At 41.7% G+C, this 26,402-nt stretch overlaps 1 protein-coding gene across 1 annotated transcript; it reads right to left on the bottom strand.

Annotated features, from left to right (window-relative positions):
* Positions 1-588: 588 nt before the first annotated feature.
* On the bottom strand, positions 589-7,965 carry LOC103172010 (antigen WC1.1-like). Its single transcript, XM_042346327.1, has 9 exons — positions 7,629-7,965; positions 5,705-6,019; positions 5,074-5,385; positions 4,224-4,538; positions 3,345-3,659; positions 2,406-2,707; positions 1,702-1,879; positions 991-1,086; positions 589-605 (listed from the first exon to the last, which is right to left on the bottom strand). The coding sequence occupies exons 1-9, from the start codon at positions 7,963-7,965 to the stop codon at positions 589-591; spliced, it is 2,187 nt and encodes a 728-aa protein (XP_042202261.1).
* Between the last annotated feature and the right edge of the window lie 18,437 nt (positions 7,966-26,402).

Here is a 26,402-nt window from a genome sequence, read left to right as displayed (position 1 = left end):
GGAAATAGTTATTATATTGGAGGTTTGCCCCACATTCCTCCTGATTACTGTGCATATTTTGCGCACAAATTGCCTTTCCAGTTCACCAAGAGATATACAATCACTAAAAATCACAGTAAACATATGTGAAGTGCTTTGAAACGTCTCGTCGAATTGATCAGAGGCTGTATCGCACACAATAATTATTTCACTCACTCACCATCGCCATTCGGAAGAAACACCTCAGCGTTTCCTTGTTCTGCATTAGATCCATTCACACTCTCCCCAGTGTAGTACTCCAGTTTACTGATAGAATCGTTGGATCCTGAAACTGTGCAAATAATGTCATTAGTGTCCAATTACAGAGGTTCTTAGAGTCTAATTCGTCTCAATATCAAAACGAAGAAAGGTACCAAAAATTAGAGTTTTTTTGCGAAATCGTGGATCACTTTCATGGATGAAAATATGGTCAACCGCTCAAAATAGATGTGATCAAAAAATATCTTTAACATACCAGGAGCAAATGTTGGTTAAATAATATTAATATGATTTTTGAATACTGCCTTCTGTTTAGGCTACAAATTACACATTTGACAACATGGTATTATTTTAGATATTCGCTGGGACTACAGACACACATAAGCATCGCTTATATTAATTTCTGTAGGATTCATTTTGGTGAGTAATAAATCCCAATATCTCATCGTTATTTTATTGTATAATAAATTAAATAATGTAACTTAATTTAATTGGTAATGCTGAAATCATCGGTGATAATATTTGAAAATTGAAAGACCGAACAAATTGAAATATTGAGTAGATTTCATCTCTATTAAGTGGGTAAATTGATACAACGCAACTGGATGTGGATTTTTCTGTTCTCTGAATAAAAGCTTGAAATCCTATCCACAGCGCATTCAATCATTTGCATTTGCCACCAATCGGGATACTAATGTTGATGCTTTTTGTACAATGATGCGGATGCAATAGACATGATTGTAAAGTATGTACCAGTGGAGTCAGCCTCGAAATGTCTTCTTCTGATCGGCCGATCCTCAATTTCTTCATAAATTGCTTGATACAAACGAACAGACGGATATTTTTCCTCTGTTGGAAGTTGACATGTACAGATATTAAAATATTAACCTGAAATTGCACAGTGGATTTTGAAATTGATGTGTAAATATTTGGAACATGTTACGTTAATATTATTATTTGAAAATATCAATATATCATCGTCACTATTGCCTCATTATTCATCAGTGCACTTGTTTTTGTAAGTGTTTGTTTCAATTGGTAAATATGACTGTGCATTTGTCCTTAGGTACCTACAAATATCTACTTAGCTCTGTGTGTTGGTGTGATAATACAACTGTGTATTTGTGATCCTTTGGTTATCTACGTTTTTGTGTCAGTTTAAATACTTTTTTGTATCCTTTATGAAAAATATGTTGTTGCGTTCAGTTTACGTTGAGGCCTAATTGTGTCTGGTGGGTTTCTTTATGCATCAGTGTTTGTCTTTGAGCTACGTGTTTGAACGTATATGTCTTTAGTTTCAGTTTGTGCAACTTTAGAGATACATGTGAACATAGCAATGAAATCGTGACAGTTAAAACAGACAAGAGTATAAGATTAACAAAATTGACACGTGCGTCAAGAGGATTTTATCTGAATTGATAGAGAAGCTCCAGGCAGTGCTGTGAGACCAGATTCCAGGCTCACCTGTTCCTGAAGAATTACTGTCCATCTGTACAATCAGTGCAAACAGTACCACTGCTAACAGGATTCCAAGGACGATGCAGAGCACGAACGGTATGTTGATCAGCTGGACTTTGCAAGTTAAGGACATAACATTTGTTATTTTATTGTTGTACAACATGTGGTAGTCACACTTTCGAAACTATAAAGAAAAATGCATCACACTAAACTGAACGTTATCTGAAGCAAATTATTGCATAGTGTATAATGTGTTCCAGAGTTTATTCAGAATAATGCCCAAACTATCTTAAAAATTGTACTGATGCAGCTCTTTTCCTGAAGTTAAACGCCTGTTAATTTCTACAATGTAGTTGTACAGTCTGTTCATTTCTCAAGTGTTAACTTCTGAAAGGTTACTTGACAAATATACTGGTTTAGATAAATACATTTTTTTACGAATGAATGGCAATACCTGGTGGTGATATCTAGGAAAGCTGAGCAATGTGTTAGCAAGAAGTCAAATATTTATGTTATTTACCAAAGGATGCGGTTGGGATTGGCGGTCTTGGAGGTTTACCTGCAACACATCGCAAACACCATAAATCCAGTAACCATTCAATTTCTGGCATCAAATGAAGTCAGAATTAATCTGCTTTTGTTGAGAAAAATTTTAAAAACCTCAAATTTGACGATGAACATTGAGAGATCGGATCCCTACCGGAGCAAACCACACCGGCGTCTTCTTTGTGAACGCAGTCGCTGCGACCCGCGGATGCGGAGACGCAATCCCACAGAAAGGATTCGCTTCCTCTACAGTGAAGCTCGTCCAGCCATATCTGACCAGCGCCTTGTCCGAACCCCGCCTGTCCCACAGCCCGCACGGCCGGGCCGCAGTCCAGCTGTCCGCACACCACACCGGCCTCTCGGATATCCCAGGAGTCGTCACACACCGTCCCCCACGTCTTATTGCTCCGTATCTCAACTCTCCCCGAGCAAATGCTGCTTCCTCCAACCAACCGCATCTCCTGTCCTGATCAGACAGCAACAACAACAACAACGTTATATTTTTATGGAGCCTTTCACGTCGGGAAGACTTATCCATAGACAGTATTCATTTCACATGTCAGTCACTCACACACATAAAATACGTTTTCATCCATACTGTCATCAAGCGANTTTTTTCCCGTGAAGCATTACTTACAGGGGATCTGTTTAATTATCCTGTAAATAATCCTTCAAAAATAAATCATTATAATAATTTGGTCTCTCGATCCACAACTGTTTGTGCACAATTTGCTGCCGCCTATAAATACACCGTCGATACACTTTCACGTGTTTTCTGTGAAGTCCAGAAGACGTGAAATCGCGTTACCAAATGCGCGGATTAGTTCTATGCAATTGATGCACATTACAGGAAATACCGTTGGAAATTTGGAAATTGTGTTGTGAATATTTTGATAAGAGCACATTTTCCTTCTGTTCATATTTTTCACTCAGTACCTGACAAATGAAGCTGCTGATCAGGTGAACTCCCAGTGCACTGTTTTACGCGATCATTTTGTTTCGGAGCTTCTTCTGCGTTAAACGTACATTTATCAATGAAATACTTCAAATAGAAATACAATAAATATTGACTCAGAAACATTAGCTGAGGAACATTTCATTACCTGAACAAATTACACGTAAGTCGTCTGTATGATCGCAGTCATGTTCTCCCCAAGGTGGCGAAGAGCACTGCCACAGGAAGGATTCCTGCGAATTACACACTATGTCGTCCAGCCAAATAGGTCCAGATCCTCTGTCATATTGACGACTATCATCAACAGCCACAGCTTCTCCGCAATATAACTGTTTGCAGATCACCTCAGCATATTTGCGCCTCATGGAGTCCGAGCAAACAGTTCCCCAAGTCCCATTGTAAAACACTTCCACTCTCCCCTCACAGGAATGTTGTCCATTTACCAACCGCAGCTCCTTGTGTTCTTTGGCGGCAAAAAGATGGATTTTGTTAAAGTTTGTGATTGTTTAAATTTAGTGCAAGTCAGTTTTTTTTTAACTAAATCTTTTATTGGTGCTGGAAAACATGTTGGAATAATTTGTAATATTATATTTGAAGTTTCAAAGAACTTTAATTGATAATACTATTTTTCTCTCATAAAGAACAATATGGAATCTAAACCTCTCAAATACACTGTTTTTGTACCTATGGTGACGGACTATCCAGACAGATCCAGCGAAAGCAATGTGCCAGCGCAAGCCGCAAATAGAGTAACCATGATCGATAGGAAAATTGTTGTCCAGGGCACTAGGAGAAAATCCAAAACCGCTTCCAAGCACTTTTGAGATAATTATGGTCCCAGAAACAGCCAGTGACAGCCTCGGCACATTTCATCCTGCTTCAGATTGCCAGATTTATCCATGAATAAGCCATGTGGGGTTTGAACCCACAACATTCTGACTCAAGGGGGAGGTTGCTAATAACAGAGCCAGGCTGACACTCTATCAGTAAGTAATGATGATGAAAGACAAGGTGTTTAATCGCTTACCTGTACACACAATGCTCACATCTTCTTTGTGATCACAGTCATGCTGCCCCCATGGAGAAGAGGGACATTCCCAGAGAGCTGATTCCTTTCCTGAACATCTGACCTCATCCAACCAAACAGGGCCTGAAGCTGGCCCACAAGGGGAAGCAGCTGATGCATTAACAGCAGGTCCACATCCGAGCTGTTTACACACAACATCCGCCTCAAGTGATCCCCAGGAGTCATCACACACCGTCCCCCAGGTTCCATTGTAGAAAATCTCCACTCTCCCAGCGCAAGAACTCCCACCGTCCATCAGTCTGATCTGAACATCTTCTGTTGAACCAAAGCAAAATTTAATTTATTGCATAACATGCATCCGTTGATACCGTGTATTATCATGATGACAGGAATGTAGGAGAGATGAGAGGAAAAGTTGAACTGAGTGTTTAATGTTATAGCTGATCTTCAGTCGGCTACCCAATCTCCTTCAGTCAAATAAAATCCGGCAATAGCAATGCACATTGCTGAGATATCATCTCAAAATAGGAGACACTCGAATGCACATTGCAATTCAATAGTAATAATAGATATTTCGTTTGATTTAACACATTTTCTGGTGCTTGACACGTCTCAAAGCGCTTCACAGAATATAACGTAAATTGAATTCAGTAGGTTTCTGAAGGAAGTGCAGCAGCCTGTCACACAAATCAGTGGCCCACAACCGTCTTTGTTTGACTGACCAAATTATTATTTTAGTATTTATTGAAGAGTTGATTCACGCGCGGAAAAGTTCCGCCAATCGAGTAACAACCGGCAACGAGTTAAAATCCAGTACTGCAATTTTAATCATTAATAATCATTCACTCACTTGAACACTGGATTCCAACATCACTCATCTTCTCAGTTGATTGGTTTCGCCTGGACGGTTTGCACTTCAAAAGATTCGTCTCATTTCCTTGACAGTGAACATCCTTCAGCCATGGGGACCGTTCACCTTCTCTGTACACTGGGGAGTTATAGGCTCTCATGGCAGGACCACAGCCCATCTGTCTGCAAACCACATTCGCATCGCTTAAATCCCAGAACTGATCGCGCACTCTCCTCCAGTTTCCGTTGTGGTAAATCTCCACTGTTCCAGAGCAGGAACTGCCACCGTCCACCAGCCTGAGCTGTATGTGATCTGTTTCAATATAACATAACACGACTGGTGTCCAATGGTGACAAATACAACGTTTGGTTATAAAATTATTCAGCAACAAATTATTAATTGTCACTCAATGTGTTGAGTGTGTGTGAACCTTCATTATCAACTGAATATCGGTTTGCTGTCGCAGCGCTTTCACAACACTACGTGTGGAATAGTTCAATGACATTGTGGACGTCTGTACTTCGATGGAGTAACAGACAATCACCGACAGGAAGGCATATTGTAAGTTATTTAACAATTTGGTATTAAAATTGGCAATTATTGCTTCTATTTATCGGTCAAATGCACTCACCCGAACAAAGCACTCCCACATCACTGCTGCTCCCGGAGTATGAAGACACTGTGGAATGTGGGCAGTTCCAGATGTGCGTCTCGTTTCCCGCACACTGAACATTATTGATCCACACAGGTCCACTGCCTTCCCCGTACTGGGAAGAGTTGTAGACTGAAATGGCAGAGCCACAGTTGAGCTGTCGGCAGATGACATCGGCATCTGATATATTCCAGGAATCGTCCAGCAATCTGCCCCAAGTGCCGTTATGATAAATCTCCACTCGCCCATCACAGCGGCTCCCACCGCTCTCTAACCGTAAATGCCACTGTTTACCTGCATTGTCAATGCACAATTACACACTCAAAGCTGTAAGAGCTGCAGATAAGTTTATCGTGTTAGTAATTAAAAATAGGCATTTCGAATGTGATAATATACCGACAAAAATACACAGAAATATTCATAGTAACGTAGAAATTATATGAACATTTCACAGACGACGACGTTACTGGTGTTCACAGCTACACATAATCTACAGACAATAACGCAAAAAATGACAGCAGCCTCCAGCCAAAGTGCACAAATCACCACATGTGCCAGGAGGAAAAATAAACGTGAAGAGAAGGAGAATATTGTAAAGAATCATTGCATTTGTAGCAGAAGAGCATTATCGTCACAGTCTAAAACCAGAGATTGTCCTTCATCAGGACCAGACTACTCTATGGGAATTGGGAGTAAACACTTTGTCTCAGGAGTCTATGCTCTCGTATGCAATAATAAAATTAATATACTTTTACGGACTCGGGGCAAATTGGCTAATCTTGAAAATCCAAAGAAGCAAGAGTTTTGGTTTGTGCTGATTTTTAGAGTTGGAGATTGGTGTCACCTCTGACACCTGAATAATAATTCATCGCAAATCTTACTCACACAATAGATCAGGTTCTGTTAGACAGACAGCGTATCATTTGAGAAAAGGTAGATTTTACTTTTAAAGTGTATGACCCATTATTTTTTAAGTTGTTGGCTTTTCCGACGACAAAATATGCAGTCAGATTTCATGAAGATACATTATTTGAAGCGCGTTGAAGAAGTCTGAATGACTTACTGGTAATCAATTAGTAATGCACTATATCAAACGAATTGTTATTTCACTCACCGGAGCATACAACAGTAACATCATGGTCATGTGTACAGCTGAACTTCTCCCAGAATGATACAGGACAGTGCGACACTCGGAATTCATTACCGACACAATTGAAGTTAGTTTTCCAGATAAGACCGGTTTCTTTCCCAAACTGTGTTCCAGAACCAGTTGACAAAGCGAAGCCACAATCCAGTTGCCGACAGAGCACATCGGCGTCCTGCAAATCCCAATAATGATCGCAGATGGTTCCTGATTTATAATCGCGCTGCAATTGAACTCTGCCGGAACAGGCATTGCTTCCACCAATTAATTTTGGGGGATAATGTTCTGTAGTGGAAGATTTAACCTGATATGAGTTATTATAATACAAAGAACGTACCTATAATAATAATATTAGTCCTTGCATTTGATGTAGCGCTTTTCACGTCGGCAGGACGTCCTAAAGCGCTTCACAGGACGCACTGTAAAGTGAGTTGACTGTATATTTGTGGGCGAACGCGGCAGCCAATTCCGCACAGCAATGTCCCGCAAACAGTCGCAGATTGAAAGTGCAGAAACACGGAGGTTAAAGAAAATCATCATTGAACGACGGAGGAGGGCTGGCGGGCGAGGGGTAGCGGGGTTGAGGTTGGGGGGTGGTGAGGAGCGGAAGGAGGCGGTGTGAACCCCCCCAAAAAAAACTACGGATTTAAAACTGACAAACTGACATCATGTGGAATGCAATCTCTATCAGAGTTTCTCAAACTGTGGTTTACCGAAAATATGAGGATTGAAAAATTGATGGGAGACTGAATTATTTACCTGAGCAGATGACGCCGGAATCATAGGCGTGTGACCAGGAACCGTGACCCCAGGACTGTGACTGACAATCCCTCAGAGTAGACTCACTCCCTCTGCACTGAACGTCATATGTCACAACGGGACCTGAGCCTTCGCCAAAGTGAGCGTCTCCTGATGCTGAGAGCGCGGCTCCACAGCCCAACTCCTTACACACCACAGCCGCGTCCAACATATCCCAACCATCGTCACCAGAGCCATAGCCAAACACTGTGCCCCACTGTCCATCGTGGTAGACCTCCACTCTCCCGGCACACGGGCTGACGCCATTCACCAGCCTCAAATGATCTGCAAGTAACATCACCAAAAACATGCCTTTCTAATTGATTTCCAGTCGCGCAGGATAGTCGTAATTATAATAATAATATTTGTACTCAATCGGAAGCGCTCTGAGTCGCCGTCCGGCGTTGAGGGCGCTATATCAATCCGAGTTGTTTTTGTTGCAGCTGTTGCATTTGCCTACACAGTCATTGCTCCTTACAGTAAATTCTGTGTAGCGCTGGAAGAGTTGTGCGGGTTGTGTCAGGGCAGTGTATGTAATCGATGGTGGGACTTGAACGATGGTTTTCAGAGAATGATAGAGTTAAAGTTGCTGCACATTCCACGTGTCCTCCCATTTCAGGTGACATTGATAGGCTCAGCGGGATGTGGAACAATAATAATTGACACAAGACGAAAGTTAAATGTGGACTGGAATCGAGGTGTGGATATTTGGATGGGAGAACAGGGTGGAGAAGCGTATAAATCAAGAGACGATTTGAAGCACAGACCGAGGTTACTAAAGTTGTATTACTTAGGTTTGTTTAAATAGGGGATTACATAACGTGGAGAAAGAGGGATCTGGGAGCAAATCCTTTAGCTTCCATTTGCACTGTTTTCTCAAGGAAACATTAGTCAATACGTATTTAAGCTGCAATGGATATATGGAAGACACGGATCGCCTTGAGTGTTCCTGCAAAGATGAGGTTAAAATTCGAACAAAGAGAGGAAATATTCTTCTCAATTCAGTACTGTAAAAGAGAGAAAAAATAACAAGGACAAACTCAACGTGAGATGTATTGAAACTGCGGGATAGATCTTCACAGCAAAACTAATAACTTCTTCTCTTCTTATACATATTAGTGCCTATCACACGGGGTAGCGTCTCTGAGCACTTAGGAGGACAGAGCTTGTACAGAAACACTGCAGCACTCTTCCTCAATCCCTCCTCCTTGACTCCAAGTTTATATAACATAGGAAGAGCTTCCACTTCGACCTCCCTCTTTCTCTGGGTCGGAGTCCTGCTGACCCAGGCGCTCTGAGATGCTAACCTGCAAGAGGTACGGTATACAAATGCAAGATGTTGTCGATGAGGCCGAAGGATAGGTGGGACTGCTAGAGGAGTAGGGGTATAAGTAAGAGGGTTAGGGCATGACGTGAATGTCATGTGAGTGTCAGGATTATAAACAATATCCGTTTTGCTAATGGAAGACAATGTCGCCTGACATCCATAAAAGATTCAGCAAGTTGCATCTGCGGTACATTTCGCACCTTTTATGTCGGGAGGATGGCCCTAGTCTTGGGTTTGGTGGTGCTGTCAAAGTTTTGATTTAATTGTATTTGATGAATTTTGTGCTGAAGACAAATAGATTATCCAAAAAAAAAATACTCACCTGATTTCTTATCTTGACTGTCGACTTGAGGAGCTGAAATCAGAATGTTTTCGCGAGTTACGTGCTTTAGAAGTATAGTTCGGATGATGAAACATTTTGACCTTTTCAATCTCATTCCACATCAGATTAGTTTTGACAGACAGAGAGTAACCCATTTGTGAAGCTCAGTCTGTTCTACTTCCACTGTACAACGCTGCGCTCACGGTAAAATTGAACGTTCAACTAAGGTTAAAAATGTTTAGTGAAATCAGATCAAAGCTTTCTATCTCGGAGGGCGGTACCTCCTGACCGCGCCTTACACATTATATATAGTGTGACTAAATAGTCGCGATAAAATGTCTAATTAGTCTTAGAGAAATGGTAATAAAACATATTATGCATATATGTTGCATGTATTTATTTGACTACTACTGCAACTGATAATAATAACAATAATAATAATAATCCTTTCATTTGATATAGCGCTTTTCACGTCGGGAAGACAACAACAACAACAACAACAAGATTCCATTTATAGAGCGCCTTTCACGTCAGGAGGACGTCCCAAGGCGCTGCACAGTTGGGTCATGACCCGAGCAGGGGGGAAATGGTCAGGGTGAGGGGAGGGAATCAGATTTTCAATGCCACTCGAGGGGACATCTCATTAATTTAGGTATAAAGTTTCTCCACAAAACATTAACTGTTTGGAAATATTTAGTTTGAATTGAGGTCTTATTCTTAATGTACATGGTTTTGTGACTTGAGAAATCTGAAGGTGGATGTTAAGAAAATAATTTATCATTGAGATTGTGAAGTCAGTGTAAAGGAAAGTATGAACATCTGCTGTTTCATCTCATATTCTGCAGGTGGTGGGAAGTTACAATCTTTCACATCTTTGTCTGTGCGACTTTTAATGCATGTGAACACCAATAACTTTAGGCTCGGCAATGGCTTCTCAAGGTTTCAGATATTCAGGAGCATTGTGTATTTTAAAAGTAGTTTTTATATAATTGAGATTGTAAGCGGTATTGCTCTCAGTTATAGATTAGATGCATTAGTAATGAAGAATTCAGCTTAATGATACTGATGAAAGTACAGAAATTCCCAAGGACAGTTATTATCTGTCCTCTCCCTCCCTCAGGAGGCTCTGGCCTTCTGCACACCCCCCGCGCGGCCTACCCCACCATCGGCTTTGAGCTCCTTGGCCCACAGCGCTTTACAGATCACACTGTAAAGTGAATTGACTGTTTATTTGTGGGAGAACGCGGCAGCCAATTGCGCACAGCATTGTCCCACAAACAGTCGTGGATTGAAAATGACCAATTTATTATTGTTTTTGGTTTTGGAGGGATTATTATTAGGCTCTGTGTGGAGTAAGGAAACTTGCCCAAGGTTTCGCCCTCTGCCTGGAATTGAACTCAGGTCTCTCACTTGCAAAGCGAGTGCTCTAACCACTGAGCTACAGGACTCCACTGACGGTGATGGTTAAAGCTTTGCCGTTAAGTTTGTGGCGCCATTGCAAAGGAAAGTAATCTCACAAGAAGCAGGAACTCGCAAGTTGCAATCGTCCACATCTTACAAAATAAGAATTTGGTCGCTTAATCCACGACGGTCTGTGGGACACTGCTGTTGCAAAATTATTGTTGAGTTCCACCCACCAAAGTCACAGTCACTACACGTTACAGCACATTGTGTGAAGCGCTTTGAGACGTCTCAGTGACGTGCTACTTGATGGTGGATGTTAAAAACATGCTTTATCATTAAGTTTATGAACTTAGAGCAACGGAATACAGGAACCTCGGCTGTTTAATCTCACAGTAAGTTGGTGCTCGCAAGTTACAATCTTTCACATCTTTGACAATGCGATTAATAAATTAATAGACTTGATCCAAATTGACTAATACATTTACAGCTACAAAGGTTCCAGCTGCAGAGTTTTTATTTTTCGGCTTCGGTTGCGTTTCCGGCTCTTGCTCTCACTATCTTTATCTCTCTCTCTCTCTCTCGCCTCCGAGTCATGAGGTGGTGTGTTTGTTGCACTCCCCAACACACACAACAACAACAACAACAACAAGATTCCATTTATAGAGCGCCTTTCTCGTCGGGAGGACGTCCCAAGGCGCTGAAACACCCACACATCGCGGGGACTCTGAGCTGACAGACCAGCTCTGGAGCTGGTCATGGGGTTGGGAAGACAGAGACCCACATTGTCGTTTTACGTCAAATCTCCTTACAATAATATTAATTTGGTCACTTAACTTTGGTCCACGACTGTTTACGCGATACTGAACTGCACATTTCCTGCCGCGTTTCACCCTCAAATGACACCGTCACTTTACTGTACAGTATATTCCTTGAAGCGCTTTGAGGCGTCACAAGGTTGTGATCAGGCGCAATATCAAATGCAAGGATCATTTGTGGAGTCATGTAACTCAGCGATAATACACAGCCACAACATCACATTTGTAAAGTTTTTTCACATCGGGAGTACCTCAAAGATTGGGCCCCGAGCTGGAGGTTGGGATCAGGATGATGGAGGGCAGGGAGGGGAGAGGGAGCTGTCTGGAGGAATGCGCGGTTGAAGAGGAGACTGTGGAGACGTGTTTTGAAGGAGGCAAAGGAGGGAGAGAGATGAAGGTACTGTGGGATCTCCAGGCGCTGTGGGCCAAGGAGCTCAAAGCCGATGGTGGGGTAGGCCGGGCTGGGGGGGTGGACAAGGCCAGATCCTCCTGAGGGTAGGGAGCGGACAGATAATAACTGTCCTTGGGAATTTCTGTACTTTCATCAGTATCATTAAGCTGAATTCTTCATTACTAATGCACCTAATCTATAACTGAGAGCAATACCGCTTACAATCTCAATTATATAAAAACTACTTTTAAAATACACAATGTTCATGAATATCTGAAACCTTGAGAAGCCATTGCCGAGCCTATAGTTATTGGTGTTCACATGCATTAAAAGTCGCACTGACAAAGATGTGAAAGATTGTAACTTGCCAACACCTGCGTAACATTAGATGAAACAGCAGATGTTCATACTTTCCTTTACACTGACTTCACAATCTCAATGATAAATTATGTTCTTAACATCCACCTTCAGATTTCTCAAGTCACAAAACCATGTATATTAAGAATATGACCTCAATTCAAACTAAATATTTCCAAACAGTGAAAGTTTTGTGGAGAACCTTTATACCTAAATTAATGAGATGCCCCTCGATTGGCATGGAAAATCCGATTGAAGCACTACATTGAAAGATTTGAAATGAATAAAAAACATACTTTGATTTGCTGCCGTCGGATGGTTTAGGGCCTTCTTACACTATATGATGATTAATCTGCAAATTACCTTTACATTTGACGTGAATGTATTTGGATACCATCACAGCACATACATTGTTTAAGCACTTGACTATCTGCAATAAATTCACTGACTAATTCATCTGAAACAATCCTCACATTTTAATTCAATACAACCATATATATATATTTATATATATATATAAGACAAAACAATGTAATGCTAATTTATTTTACAGGTAGGACAGTAATATTTTATTGATAATATGTTTAAAACATGAACAGATCGCCAATATAATCCATGCGTTTGTTCTGTTATTTCCTATATTTTCATTAATCTGCAGAAAGAACAATAATTTGACAATTTTACAGCGGCTTTCACAGTGAGATAACGTCACAAACCGCCTGACACAGCGGGAAGGGAGCGGGAGCCGCGGTGGGGGAACTGAGGAAGGAGGAGAGAAGGATGACCAGAGTCGGGTGGAAAGGGAACATTTAAGGCGGGTTAAAAAGAGCCAATGTGTTGGGGGAGAGGCTGCGGGAGGGGATGGCAGACAGCGGGGCCTGAACAGCTGAACACTGGTGAGCAGGTGGTGGGGAATTGAGCTGCCGAGGGAGCAGTCAGGCCGTGGGGCTGTGGCTGATGTTCAGTGGAATGAGGCCACGCAGGGACTTAAACTCCAGGAAGAAAATACATTCAATCTTGTTCTGGCTCCAAATCCACCAGCAGATCCAATTGAGGATACTTTAGCCCTGGAGAAGTTTGCTCTGTACAGCTCTTCCCAACACAAGCTACAGACCACCCGGACCCCTGTGGGTCCTGTCCTCTCCAAATAGCCATGTGAGGCAGCGCTGACAGACTGCCATGGCTGGTGCTGGAGAGGACAAGAGCTGCAGGATCTGGCTGGGCTGCAGCTTGTGTAGGGAAGAGCTGGGGAGTCAGGCTGAGAGGGCATTAGTCAAATAATAATAATAATAATAATATGATTACTCAATCCAAGTCTGTGTTGGACACGGCTGTGCACAATTAGATGCTGCAATTCTCTTTAAAGTCAATTTACTTGACGCTGCATCATGTGAAACTCTCTGAGTTGTCTTGAAGACATGATCAGTCACAACAACAAATGCAAGAATTTTTGTTATTTAACTCACCCGAACACACAACTGTATTATTATTATTATAACCAATACTGGACGTGAAGAAATATTGTTTAGTACATTTGCAACAAGGGGGCAGGTAGAGTGTTGAATATGCTTCTCCTGCATGTGTTCACTTATTATTTATATTTATTTTCCTTTTTACTCCTCGTCATGTTTGTGTTCAATATAAACATCAAAGCCGCTGAGGGTCAGAGCGCTGAAGCCATTCCCCGACACTGTCCTGTAAACCTGCGGTATTGTATCTCAGCTGCAGTTACAGTGAGGACAGAGACACAGAGACACACACACAGGGCGGCGGTGCTCTGGCTATGGTTCTGTAGATGATGGTCCCTATGTTACTGATTTAATGTATGTTTTTCTCAGGGAACTGCCCTCGGCTGTCGCTTAGTTAATGCTCTCAGTCTGTGATGATCCAATCCTCCAGATCGATTACCGTCAATAGCAGCGGCGCAGGACGGGAAGCTTCAGTCGGTGTTTACAACACGGGGACTGGAATGGGACACTTACTGATGTGTTTATCTCAATGTTTCTTCATTTATTTACGTAAATTAATTTACTTTTACTGATTGCTTATTTGCCGATGTATTGAAAAACTTCAGCTTTCATTTTATGATGATACAATCAATATTATTTGGAAAAAAATTTAAATTAAAACTACATGTTAAATCCCTGCATTTATCAGTCTCCGTGTTTCACTAAAGAAGTGTCTTTTCATTGCTCACAGCAGCGCTGATACTGAACAGGAGATATTGTACCAGAAACAGCTTCACTGTAACAGGACCGAGTCCCTCCGCGTCAGGTCCTCACTGTCAATTGTAGTTATTGGACAACAACAGTCAATCCTTTTCTTTTGAGTCAATAAAGAAAGTAAAATACTGAACTGAAGATAGGAATAGATTCAGCCATTCAGTCTCTGCGCTCGGGAACTCCTTCCCCCAGTCCCCACGACTCGCTGCCTCTTTCCCCCTCAACTCTCTGCCTCTTTCCCCTCTGATAAAAAGCCAGAGGACCCTATGCGGAAAGGCAATATTTGTGTTGAAACCTTCCTTCACATGCCGGTAATATGCAAGTAACTTTCAATCAAAGAAGCTTAATAGAAATCTTTTTCATAATCCTTTCAAATATTTAACTTTAATTCAAGTGCCACTGTGGTCTCCACCAACAGAAGGGAATTCAACTCAATACATATTAGTTATTGCTGATAAACTGCTCGTATTTGAACTGTAAATTAAAACACACCAGCAACCAAGCCAGAATATTATTTAATGCATTATCTAAAACCATCACAAAATTGTAAAATTCACATGACACATAATCTGCTTAGAATTACAACACTGACCAAATATTCACATTGCTCCAGGACTCACAGGTAATCGCTTCCAACGCGTTGAATTCAATATTTAAAACAGTTTTCACAATGTCACAAATGGTTTATGTATTTACACAGCAATCCATTTTTCAGACTTTTTTTATTCGTGAGTGATTCGGAAAATGGTCATTCAAATATTTCTCATGTTTTGATCAAAAATTAAATTTTCTTTTGCCTGATTCCCTTTTTTTTACTTTAAAATTTATCAACAGCATGAAACGCCATATAACAAATTGCAATTCAGTAAATATAACTTGATTCTATCATAGGATCACTGTGTAAACTAGTCAGTACTAACAGAGATTAATCACCTTCCTTAATTTTTAATAATAACACATAGTTTGATTATGTTGAAGATATGTCAGAAACCATTAACTTACATGTCAGAATATGGAGAAGAAGGTAGATGACCAGTGACCGCAGCATCACAACTGGACAGTGTGATAGTAATGTGAGGGACATCAAGCGAGCGCTGTCAACCACTACAGTCTTGACCCTCCAGCACCGGTCAACAGCTCACCCCAAACCAATGTCTCTGTCCATATAACCAATAGATTGTTGATAGGTATAAAATGAAGCATTCGCCTGACAAGATTCACCAATGAGCGGTGATATTACCGTATATGGATATAATTGCCCGTCTTTTCTCTTTGATCGTGGTTCCTGAGAGACCAATGGCGGAAATGTGGCTCATGAGTTGAGATGGGCCATCAAACATTTGTGCATTGTATGTGTCCAGCGGGATTACAGACACTGGGGTATGTGAGGGGGGGATGTGGATCAATGTGCAGCCCCAACATCTCTCTTGTGTTCTTGATGTGAGATGGACGCACAATTTGATCCACACACTTTGCAATCTATACATTTCCATCATTTTACATTGCATTGCATGTAATAACACGAACCAATGTTATAGCGCCTGATCATTTAATTGAGACGTCTCAAAGCGCTTCACAGAATACACGACCAAGTGAATTGACTGAATATTTTGGGGGCAGAAAGTAGCAGCTAATGGTGGTATAATGAGGAATATGAAAAGCGGTTTTATCTTGTACTGAACCGTGGAACCAGAGGACACGGCGTGCGATGAAGGAGCGTAAATTCAGAAGAAATCTTCTGGAACATTACTTCAGTGCAAGAGGAGTAAACTTGTGGAACAGTTTGCATAGCGAGACCGTGAGGAAAAAAGTGCTTTATTTCAGGATCAGTTGAGATAGGTTTCTGCAAGAAAACAATATCTCGGGACACAGTATATGGTTTGGTACAAGGCATTTGAAGCGTCTCTCCGGATGGTGGAAGGCGAACTTGAAGGACCATGGTCTTTTTCAGCCGAAGAAATTCTGATGTTCTTAAATCGTAATGCAGGTGTGTGTTGGTTTAAGAGAAACTTGCTCAAAGCCTTGTACAAAATGTGATCAGAAATACAGTTTAAATTAAAATTAATTACGTTAGCACAATCATTCATTCTCTTACTTGATCATTTTTTAAATAAAGTTTGAATGGTTATATATAATCTCTCCTTCCTCTTTCGGGTATTGAAAGGAAAGTGATCAATGTTGACCTTGTGAATGATCACACTGTAGGCCATCACTCTAGAAGGAGGGGTTGAGATGACTCTGGCTCCTGTTTAAAAATCGAGACAAGCTTAGGCATCAGCACATGAATAAAACTTTTAATTTAAATAAAAGCTTTGGACCATAAGTTGACGTACACAGATATATTTTATACATAAATAAGGACAATGAGAAACACCTCCTAATGGTGGGCGCGGCGCCTGAGCAGCGACACAGTGAGAGTCTGTGAGTTTATTGTGGAATCTTCTCAGCCTCTGTGTCTGATCACCAGCGGCAGAGACCTCTCCCCAGTGAAGGGACAGGTCAAGGTTTCAGTCATCCTGACTGCATTCTCAGTGTAAATGTCTGACACACACAGTGACTCTGCCACCTTCTCCCTGTGCCTTGTATAAACCAGTCATAATTATGAGTGCAGATTCCACAGAATGTAGTCTTACTATTTTACTGTCTGGGTGATAATCTGTTACACGATGTGAACAGATACAAAATGCAGCCGACAAGATGTTCAGTGTAAAAAGAACTTTAAGGGTTTCCCAGCAAATCAAAATGCCTCCGAGATTATTATCGGTTTCCTATTGAATGTGAAACTCTTGCTCCAAATGCGGAGATGGGAGCGAGTCAATCACATCAGGCTCCACAGTTCAGTAGCTGCCACTCAGAGTGGTTACAGCACAAACTTACAGAGGATTGAAACACTGCAGCGGATATTTACACTACACTAAAACTAGCAACACACCATGTACAACGACACCAAACTCCCGCACACATACACAAATGCATACACACACATTCACAAGCACACACACACACATTATATAAACATATGCCGCAACGTGAAAAGACAGTTACACATCAGGTATAAAAATACAGACATAGACAAACACAAACAGTGGCACTCGGAACGCAACCATATCTAGGCCATGAATACAGATGCCTCACAGAATATAATCACATCCTGCACATCAACCGAGCAACTACAGGCGACCTGCACCGATGTGAAGCCCACATGAACCAAAAGTTATATTCTCATCAACAACAAACAATGTTTTTTTTAGAATGTTTCTAAGCAAAACTCCTGCAGCATCTTCTGCAGCAATATAAGTGGTTTCACAGTATAACACATAAGATTGTGGAATCATTTGTTGTGTGTTTACGGTTGTTGTTACCAGAGAGAGAGAGAGAGAGAGAGAGAAACAGATAGAGCGCCAAGTGATCCAACACTCAAATTATGTCTCAGAGATGAGCCGTTCCTGAGCAAAGAAGCTTCACAAGAAACGAGGGCTGCTGCTGGCATTCAGGCCTCCTGAGACACTGGGCAGGACAGACTGGGTGCCAGAGATGCTCAGGGCTACAGAGGCTAAGGGCAAGTGAGGCTCAGAGCTGGAGAAGCTGAGTGCTGGAGTGGCTTAGGGCTGCAGAGGCTCAGGGCTGGAGAGGCTCAGGGATGGTGAGGCTCAGGGCTGGAGAGGGTCAGGGCTGGAGGGGCTCAGGGCTGGAGAGGCTGGTCTTTTTTTCTCTCTCTTTCAGTCGCCGTTGTTTAGAGCTCCTCGCGTCTCTCCTTTTCTATTTCTGCTTTACTAACCATTGGTTCATCAGATTTTGGCCGATGACACCCTGTCCTCTTCGTGTAGTGACTCGGACGTGTTATCAGTGTCTCGCCGCTTGGCTCCATTGAACGAAGCCGCTGTTTATCATTGGTTGAAACACAAAATCTCCCAATATAGAAGCTGCTGAATTTCACCGTTATCATCTCTGTACTCAAACGATTACTGTAACTTTGTCTTTGTAACCTCCAACACCTCTTGTCTAAACCGTTATTGAGTCTGCCCTGAATGTCCATCAGCTCCACAGTCTCTGAGCTCCAATGTCTCTGTCCTGGATACCCATGTCCTCCTGAGGCTCTGAGTTCCAATGCCTGAGCCCTGCCCTGGATACACGTGTTCTCCTGAGGCTCTGCGCTCCAATGTCTGTGCTGCTGTGCGGTTGTCCAGTTCAGGGTTAATATAGTTTATTGTTTTAAATATTATTTCATTTCCCACTCTCTGAAATAAACTCACTTTAATCTGGTCTCTCCTTTGTGAATTGGAACTAATCCCAAGTGGTACACTGATAAGCAGGTGAATTAGACTAAGCCACGTTTTATTTCCAAAGACACATTCAACAAATGTTTTTCTTCTGTGCTATAATTTCTAAGATACTGTGATACATCTTTGAGGACTGAAGATTTACATTTGCAACTGATCCCGATAACATCTCAGCAACCGGTATTATTCTTTCATTAAGTCCACTGTCTTTGAATATGTGTATGTGTGTTTATGTATGTATGTGTGAGAGCGAGAGAGAGAGAGAGAGAGAGAGAGAGACGGGGGGCATTGGGGGGTGTTGAGTGGTGGTGGGGGTGGTAGGTTGATGTTGACGAGGAGGACTGGCAGCGGAATCTGCAGAGGCAGATCATACAGAGAGATAAAAATCATTTTAGTCGACACGAGCTGCACCACAGACTTCCTGGTGCTTTGCAGCGGGACCTGGATGTGAAGTCGAAGCAAATAACGGCCAATTTAACACATCAGATCAAGTTATGTAAATATTGTTAATATTAGAATTGTGAACAATGACACCAGTAATTGTAACAGCAAACAATATACTATGTAACACCAAACAGATGATTCCTGAGCGTTTCAGTGCTGTAATTACAGGTCTCTCAAACACTGTAGGAACAAGTCACTATGGGATTTAATCCTCAGAGGCCAATGTGCTGACATCTGAGTTGTCTTCATACCCGAAATCTCTGCCAAACAGAATTACCTCATGTCAATAAGTGTAATATCATTTGGTCACACACATGTTGAATGACTTTCTTCTGAGCTATACATTGCTAAGGCTCTGTGATGCCACATTGGTTTTAAAGCGTTAAAGTTGAAACTGCTGTCAGATAACATCTGAGCTGCTGCTTGTTTCCTACCATAAAACCTGTGTGTATGTTTGTGAGTGTGTGTGTGCAGCGAACGGCAAAGCGACAGATTATATTAGCATTAACATGGATTTTCTGGTGCTTTGGTGACGGATGTGGATGTGGAAATTGAAATAATACCCCGCCTAATTAATACATTTGTACTGCAGGCCGATATGATTGTTTCCTGCTTTAAATCAGCTGTGTTTTTGTGTGTGAAAGAGAGAGAAAAAGAGACGGGGGATAGCGGGTTGGAGCAGTGGAGGTCGGAGGGGAGGTTGGTGGACGAAGACTACTGGCAGCGGAAGCTGCTGAGGCAGATCATGCAGAGAGATAAATAAGATTGTATTCGACACGCACGACACCACAAACTTTCGTGCGCTTTGCAAGAGGACATGGCTGTGCGTTTGAAGTAAATAACGGCGAAATAACACATTAGGTCCACTTATCTAAACCCACTATTATTGCAGTTAGAATTATGTCAAATGTTGCCCAAAATGTAACAGCAAAGAACAAATATGTAACAGCAAACAGTATATACACGAGCATTTCTATGCTATAATTACAGGCTTCTCAAACACTGTGGATCACAGCTCTGTGGGATTTAAACCTCAGAAGCAAATGTGCTCACGTGTGTGTCGGGTTTACACCCCACATGTCTACCCACCAGTGCTAACTCATCTGAGTAAGTGCAACAAATACTTGATCACACATATTAGGCCTCCTCTGCCGATCAAAGGCGCATTAACAAATTAGTACGAATGGTTATAATATTTACTCAAATTAGTTTAACGTTGCTCTCACATGGCCCTCGATACTTGTTACAAGTAAACATGACTTAATTTGTAACATTCACTCATTAGCCTGGGATGTATTAACATTTTCCACGACCTACACGAACAATAATAACGAAGCAGTGACGCTGATTAAGATATCATTCTATACGTTAACGTGAGCTTTGCAAATGGATTGATAATATTTGCCAAAACACCTTTCACCTTCATTTGTCAGTGTGGGCAATAAGTTGAATTCATTACTCAAGTGAAGGTCAATGGTTTCTGAATATTAAGCATGGTCTCTGTATAACAGGCCTGGTCCAGCTGTAATAGTAATATTGCTTGGATATGATACAGTGCATTATCACTGAGTACTGTAGCTCAGTGGTTAAAGCACTTGCTTTGCAAGCGAGAGATCTGAGTTCAATTCCAGACAGGGGGAAATCTTCTGCAAGTCTCCTTACTCCACCTAGAGCCTAATAATAATCCCTCCAAAACCACAACAATAATAAATTGATCATTTTCAATCTACGACTGTTTGTGGGACATTGCTGTGCACAATTGGCTGCCGCGTTCGCCCACAAAAATATAGTCAATTCACTTTACAGTGTGTTCCTTGAAGCGCTTCGGGACGTCCTCCCGACGTGAAAAGCGCTATATCAAATGCAAGGATTATTACTATTATAATAATAATATTGCATGGATTTGATATAGCGCATTATCACATCTTCGGGACATCACAAGTTGCTCCACAGAGTATACCATACAAACAGTAGAATATACTGTAACTATTTGGATAACTTCACATAAAGCAACATGTTTGTACTTTGAGCTTTACCTATCCAGAACTTTTTTTTGTTTTGAGTAATATACGGTTAAATCGACACTTCAGAGCCCTGCTGTGTTGTCAGCATTTGAGAACATTACAATCAGATAAGGAAGCCAGGCTGCAGCCTGCAATACCTCGGTTGACCACAGGGGAAGCAGATCTTTCTGTATTTGAAGAAGAAAGATCAACTTTTAATCTGCAATGGAGGAAACTTTCACATACTATTTCAAGCCAATTAATTAAACTAAGGCGATATCTGAAATAATTTTCATTTCGTCCAGATGCATTGACACAGATTATTACGTTAGAAACTTTGAGGAACGCCGCTGAGGTTGTAGATGTAAGAGCAAATTAAGAGAACCAAATAGTTTTACTTTTGTCACAAAGGTGTAGGAATGGTGTGTTAAGCAATCTACTAACTTCAAACAATTCACGCCAAATACTGTATTCTTCAACAAAAAGAGATTATCGTAGATATTACCCAGACAGGATTTATGACGTTGCATCCCCAACATGAAAACATGGCTGAGACCAATTCACATTTCCTGATCAGAGATCAGTTCTTCAATATCTGGAACTGAATTATAAAAGGTTCTGGGGGAAACGGCTGCAGAATGGGTTGAAACCGATTGCAACCATTATTGAAGAAATCCTTTTATGCAAGCACAATTGTCCATGTTTTAAGTGGACTGATCATAGCCACCGGGTGATCAACGCTACCATCACATCCCCTGATGTTGATAGTCACCAGGAACCGGCTGATCGTAGCCTAGTCCTTAACTTCAAAGCCCTCTGAGCTTTTGCCACAACCAACAATTGCCTACTCCTTACAACCTACGAAATGATATGATTCCTCTCTTGCCTGTTTAGTGTCTCCTGCCCTACCCTGCCCATCTCACCATTGGGCTTTAATAAATAATAATAATAATAATCCTTGCATTTGATATAGCGCTTTACACATCGGGAGGATGTCCCAAAGCGCTTCACAGAACACACTGTAACGTGAATTGACTGTATATTTGTGGGCGAACGCGGCAGCCAATTGCGCACAGCAATGTCCCACAAACAGTCGTAGATAGAAAATGACCAATTTATTATTGTTTTGGGTTTTGGATAGCTTTCAGGCTATCTGCTCATACTCTCTAGCATCACATCCCAGAGAACATTTGCCTCTCCACTCCGCAAGTGATCTTTGTAACATGATTTACCCTGAGCGACAAATATAGTTTGCCTTCTTTCTGTCCATAATTTCTGTCCGCAATAGGTTCCAGTCATACTTCAAGGAAAGATGATTATGTGTTGACACTTTCAGCCTGGTTGAGTTTGTAGCTCTCTCTCCCGCTCCCGATTCCGAATACTGTGGGTTGAAGCCCAAACACAATGTGGAACTGGGTTTTGGACAGAATGTCTGAATGGCATTTAATGGTGTATATATCGGACTACAAACTGATATTGCCTCGACTGACACCCAGTGATGAGGAAGTGCTGCCTTGTTAGCAGTCTTGAGTTCTGAACATATGTTTAACAGAGATGTCCTCTGTGCCTGTGCTGCTGGATAATAATAATATTTTAATAATCCTTGCATTTGACATAGCGCTTTTCACGTCTTCTTGGTGTCTCAAAGCGCTTCACAGATTACACCGTAAAGTGAATTGACTTTACATCTGTGAAGAAACGTGCATCATTATACTGTGGAACGGTTCAAAAGTTAAGCGAGTTTATGCTTCGAGTTTCCGATCGACCACAAAATTCGTCATTCCCTCTACTCCTGTGTGTGGGACATTGCTGTACAAACCATGTTCCAAGGTAGGTCACAAAACGCAAACTTTACAGCATATCCTGTACAGCGCTCTGAGACATCGCTCTGTGCTGATATTGTGACCATTGTAAATCATGAATATAAGACTATTCATTGTGAAAAAATACAAAGCAACATGAAACCGTTTGCCTGTCAGAGGATTTATGTAAATGGACAGAATGTGGTTGTTTCTTATGAACCACATTTTGGAGAGCAAGTGGCCTGTTATCTAATTTTTCGATCATATGAACTGAGTTTTGTGCTTTTTTATAAATTTTTCGAGCTTTACATCAATTCCGTTTAAGTTAGTTCCAGGCCGAATACAAGCAGCAGTTCCCCCTCTAAGCATTCCCGTTTTTGTTATATTTACCTCACAATATATTCCAAACCAAATGTGTAGAAAATGCAGATGCAAATACAAATATGAAGAAGGTTTTGAATAGTAAATGAAGTTTATAATATCACATGCAATGCGTCATCTATTTGTTGAACGTGCACAATAAATAGGGCTTATATTCTGAAGGTACGTATTGACCAAATATATGGATTACAATGATGGAATAAACAAAATAATTGACAAAATAATAGTTGAGAGCGTGGCACACATAGTCTGTTATTAACTGTGTCGTGATACAAATAATACAGACATGTATAGCAAAGATTGTGGCTCACAGTGTTGACCTTCAAATTGTGTCACATGTATAGAAATGCTATTGGCAGGTAGGAAGTACAGAAACGTTTGAAAATGTATCTCTTTACTCTCCAAAGAGCCACCATACGGCCTTATAGGTTTATAGTGAAGACGCAAGCCATTCATCCACCGTGTACTTGAAAGTAAAACCGATTTACGTGTTTTTCGCAGACCACTGGATGCTATGTATTTGCTGATACTCATATCGGTGCCTCCTGAGAGCTCACATGGTTCATACTGTGACCAAGACGCATGGAATGGCATTTGACATTCGAATAACTGTGTAAAGCAAATCTCCTCATCTACCGCTTCCTCCATTGCTAATTATTGTAAATTGATGGAAAGATACACAAAAAAAATATTTGCAGGCCCTTGGGGTAAGGGCGGGGAGTCGTAATAATTGGATAGTTCCCTGAAAAAGGCAGTATAGGGCTTCTCCTCCCGCTCTTAACCGGTCACCTGCGAGGTACACCAAGTGTCCATCCTTGGCCTCCTCTCCTTTCTGATCTATATGCTCCCTCTTGGGGATGTCATCCGCAGTCATGGGGTACACTTCCATATGTATGCAGACGACAACCTTCTCTATTTTTCCACTGCTCTTTGCGACCCCCAGTCCCCTAATGTTCTGCCAGCTGCCTGTAAGATCTCAAGGGCAGGATGAGCGCAAATTTGCTTCAGCTGAATGTCGAGAAGACGGAAGGCACAAAGTTTGGCTCTCGACAACGTCTAAAATCTCACGGCTCTCACCTCTTCAACATACCCGACGTCCCCCTAAAACTCTCCGATACGTAAACTCGGCATTAGGTTAGCCCTTCACTTAGCCTTCCTCCCGCACATTCGGTCCCTCACCAGCACCGCCTTCTTCCACCTCCACGACGTATCGCACGACTCTGCAAATACCTCTCTCCAAAAGGCGCTGAAACACTGGTCTATGCCTTTGTCAGCTCTCGGCTGCACTGCTCTAATGCCCTCCTCACCGGTCTCCCCCCCACTACCATCCATAAAATCCAAATCATTCAGCACTACGCCGCCCGCATTCCCACCCGCACCAAACTCTGATTCCCGATCACCCCAGTCCTGGCCAGACTGCTCTGGCTGCCTATCCCAGAGAGGATCAACTTCAAGTTACTCACCCTTGTATTTAAAATCCCTCCCCTCCTCTGCTCCCTCCGACCTCTCTGAACTCCTCTCATTGCTGCTGAAAATATTAAAGATAGAGCTTGGAAAATAAAATACCTTTATATGTGGAGTCCTATAGCTCAGTGGTTAGAGTACTCGCTTTGAAAGCGAGAGCCTTGGGTTCAATTCCAGTCAGGGCGAAACCTTGGGCAAGTTTCCTTACTCCACACTTCTAATAATAATCCCTCCAAAACCTAAAACCATAATAAATTGGTCATTTTCAACCTACGATTGTTTGTGGGACACTGCTGTGCGCAATTGACTGCCGCGTTCGCCCACAAATATACAGTCAATTCACTTTACAGTGTGTTCTGTGAAGCGCTTTGGGACGTCCTCCCGACGTGAAAAGCGCTATATCAAATGCAAGGATTATTATTATTATTATTGTTAAAAATCTGCGGCACGGAAGGCGGCTTTCAGTGTGTACTTTCATTGTGAAAATATCTCTGGGTAATTGCTGTGTTTCACGAAAGAAAACACAATTCTGTTGCGAAAGCGACGTTTCTCGTATAAGGAGAGTATAATTCCAGCTCTTGGCAGCCAGAAAGGTGAGGCCACACTTGGCTGGAAATCGATTTCAATTCAATTTAAAAAATGCTTATGTTGGTCAACTGAGCTGTGAATGACAACCAGCTGATGGGAAATGTACCCAAGCGATTCCGACATCAATCCACTGTATAAATCCTATCAATCAGTTGCAGTGAACATTAATGACACATCGTAAGCAATAATTTGATTAAGAAACCGTCATACGAATTCATTCATTTGATTTGGTGAAATGTGTAACTTGGATTATGGATAAGATTTCTATTATTGTATGAAAAAAATGCTATTCCCAAGGAAATTTGTGACAATCCGCCACAACTTCACAAATTAAACTGTGTTTACAATTACGGTTTCCTATATTTAACCAATCTGAACAAGGCTCTTTGGGTGGACGAAGGAAATCCATAACACAGAAATAATTTTGAATAGTCTGATTGGATATCAGAATTTCAGATGCCATTGATGTCCTTAACTCAATTGTGTTCAGTGGTATATAGACCTGACGTCCAAAGCGAGTTTATTTGGCAAACGGACGCTCAGGGTTGGTTTGGATGCCGTGCTGTGTGTACGTGTGTAAGTATGTGTGTGAGAGCGTCTGCAATGTGTCTCCAGTGCTGAGGTTAGAGCTGTGTGTTTGCATTTGTGTGTGTGAATGAGGCTGTAATATGTCCGCGGTACTGAGCATTGCGCTGCGTGTGTCAGAATCTGTAATGTGCCCCCATTGCTGAGGGAGAGAGAGGCTTTAATGTACCCGCAGTGCCGAGGTGGCGCTGTGTGTGTATCCGTGTGTGTGTGTTTGTGTGTGCGTGTGTGTGTCTGATAGAGCTTGTAATGTGCCACCAATGCTTAGGGTTGGGCTTATGTGTGCAGGTGTGAAAGCGCGAGAAGCTGCAGTGTGCCGCCATTACTTTGGATGGCGCTATAATAATAGT

Source organism: Callorhinchus milii, unplaced genomic scaffold (genome assembly GCF_018977255.1).
Source record: "Callorhinchus milii isolate IMCB2004 unplaced genomic scaffold, IMCB_Cmil_1.0 Scaffold618, whole genome shotgun sequence".
Lineage (NCBI taxonomy): Eukaryota > Metazoa > Chordata > Chondrichthyes > Chimaeriformes > Callorhinchidae > Callorhinchus > Callorhinchus milii.
Note: the sequence above shows the minus strand (reverse complement) of the source record. Positions and strands in the feature narration are given on the sequence as shown.

Coding starts and splice junctions, on each gene's coding strand:
- LOC103172010 (XM_042346327.1), bottom strand. CDS start 7,965: ATGTTACTTGCAGATCATTTGAGGCTGGTGAATGGCGTCAGCCCGTGT. Junction 6,020..7,628: donor TTCCGGCGTCATCTGCTCAG/GTAAATAATTCA, acceptor TTGACAATGCAG/GTAAACAGTGGCATTTACGG. Junction 1,880..2,405: donor ACAAAGAAGACGCCGGTGTG/GTTTGCTCCGGT, acceptor TTTTCTTTATAG/TTTCGAAAGTGTGACTACCA.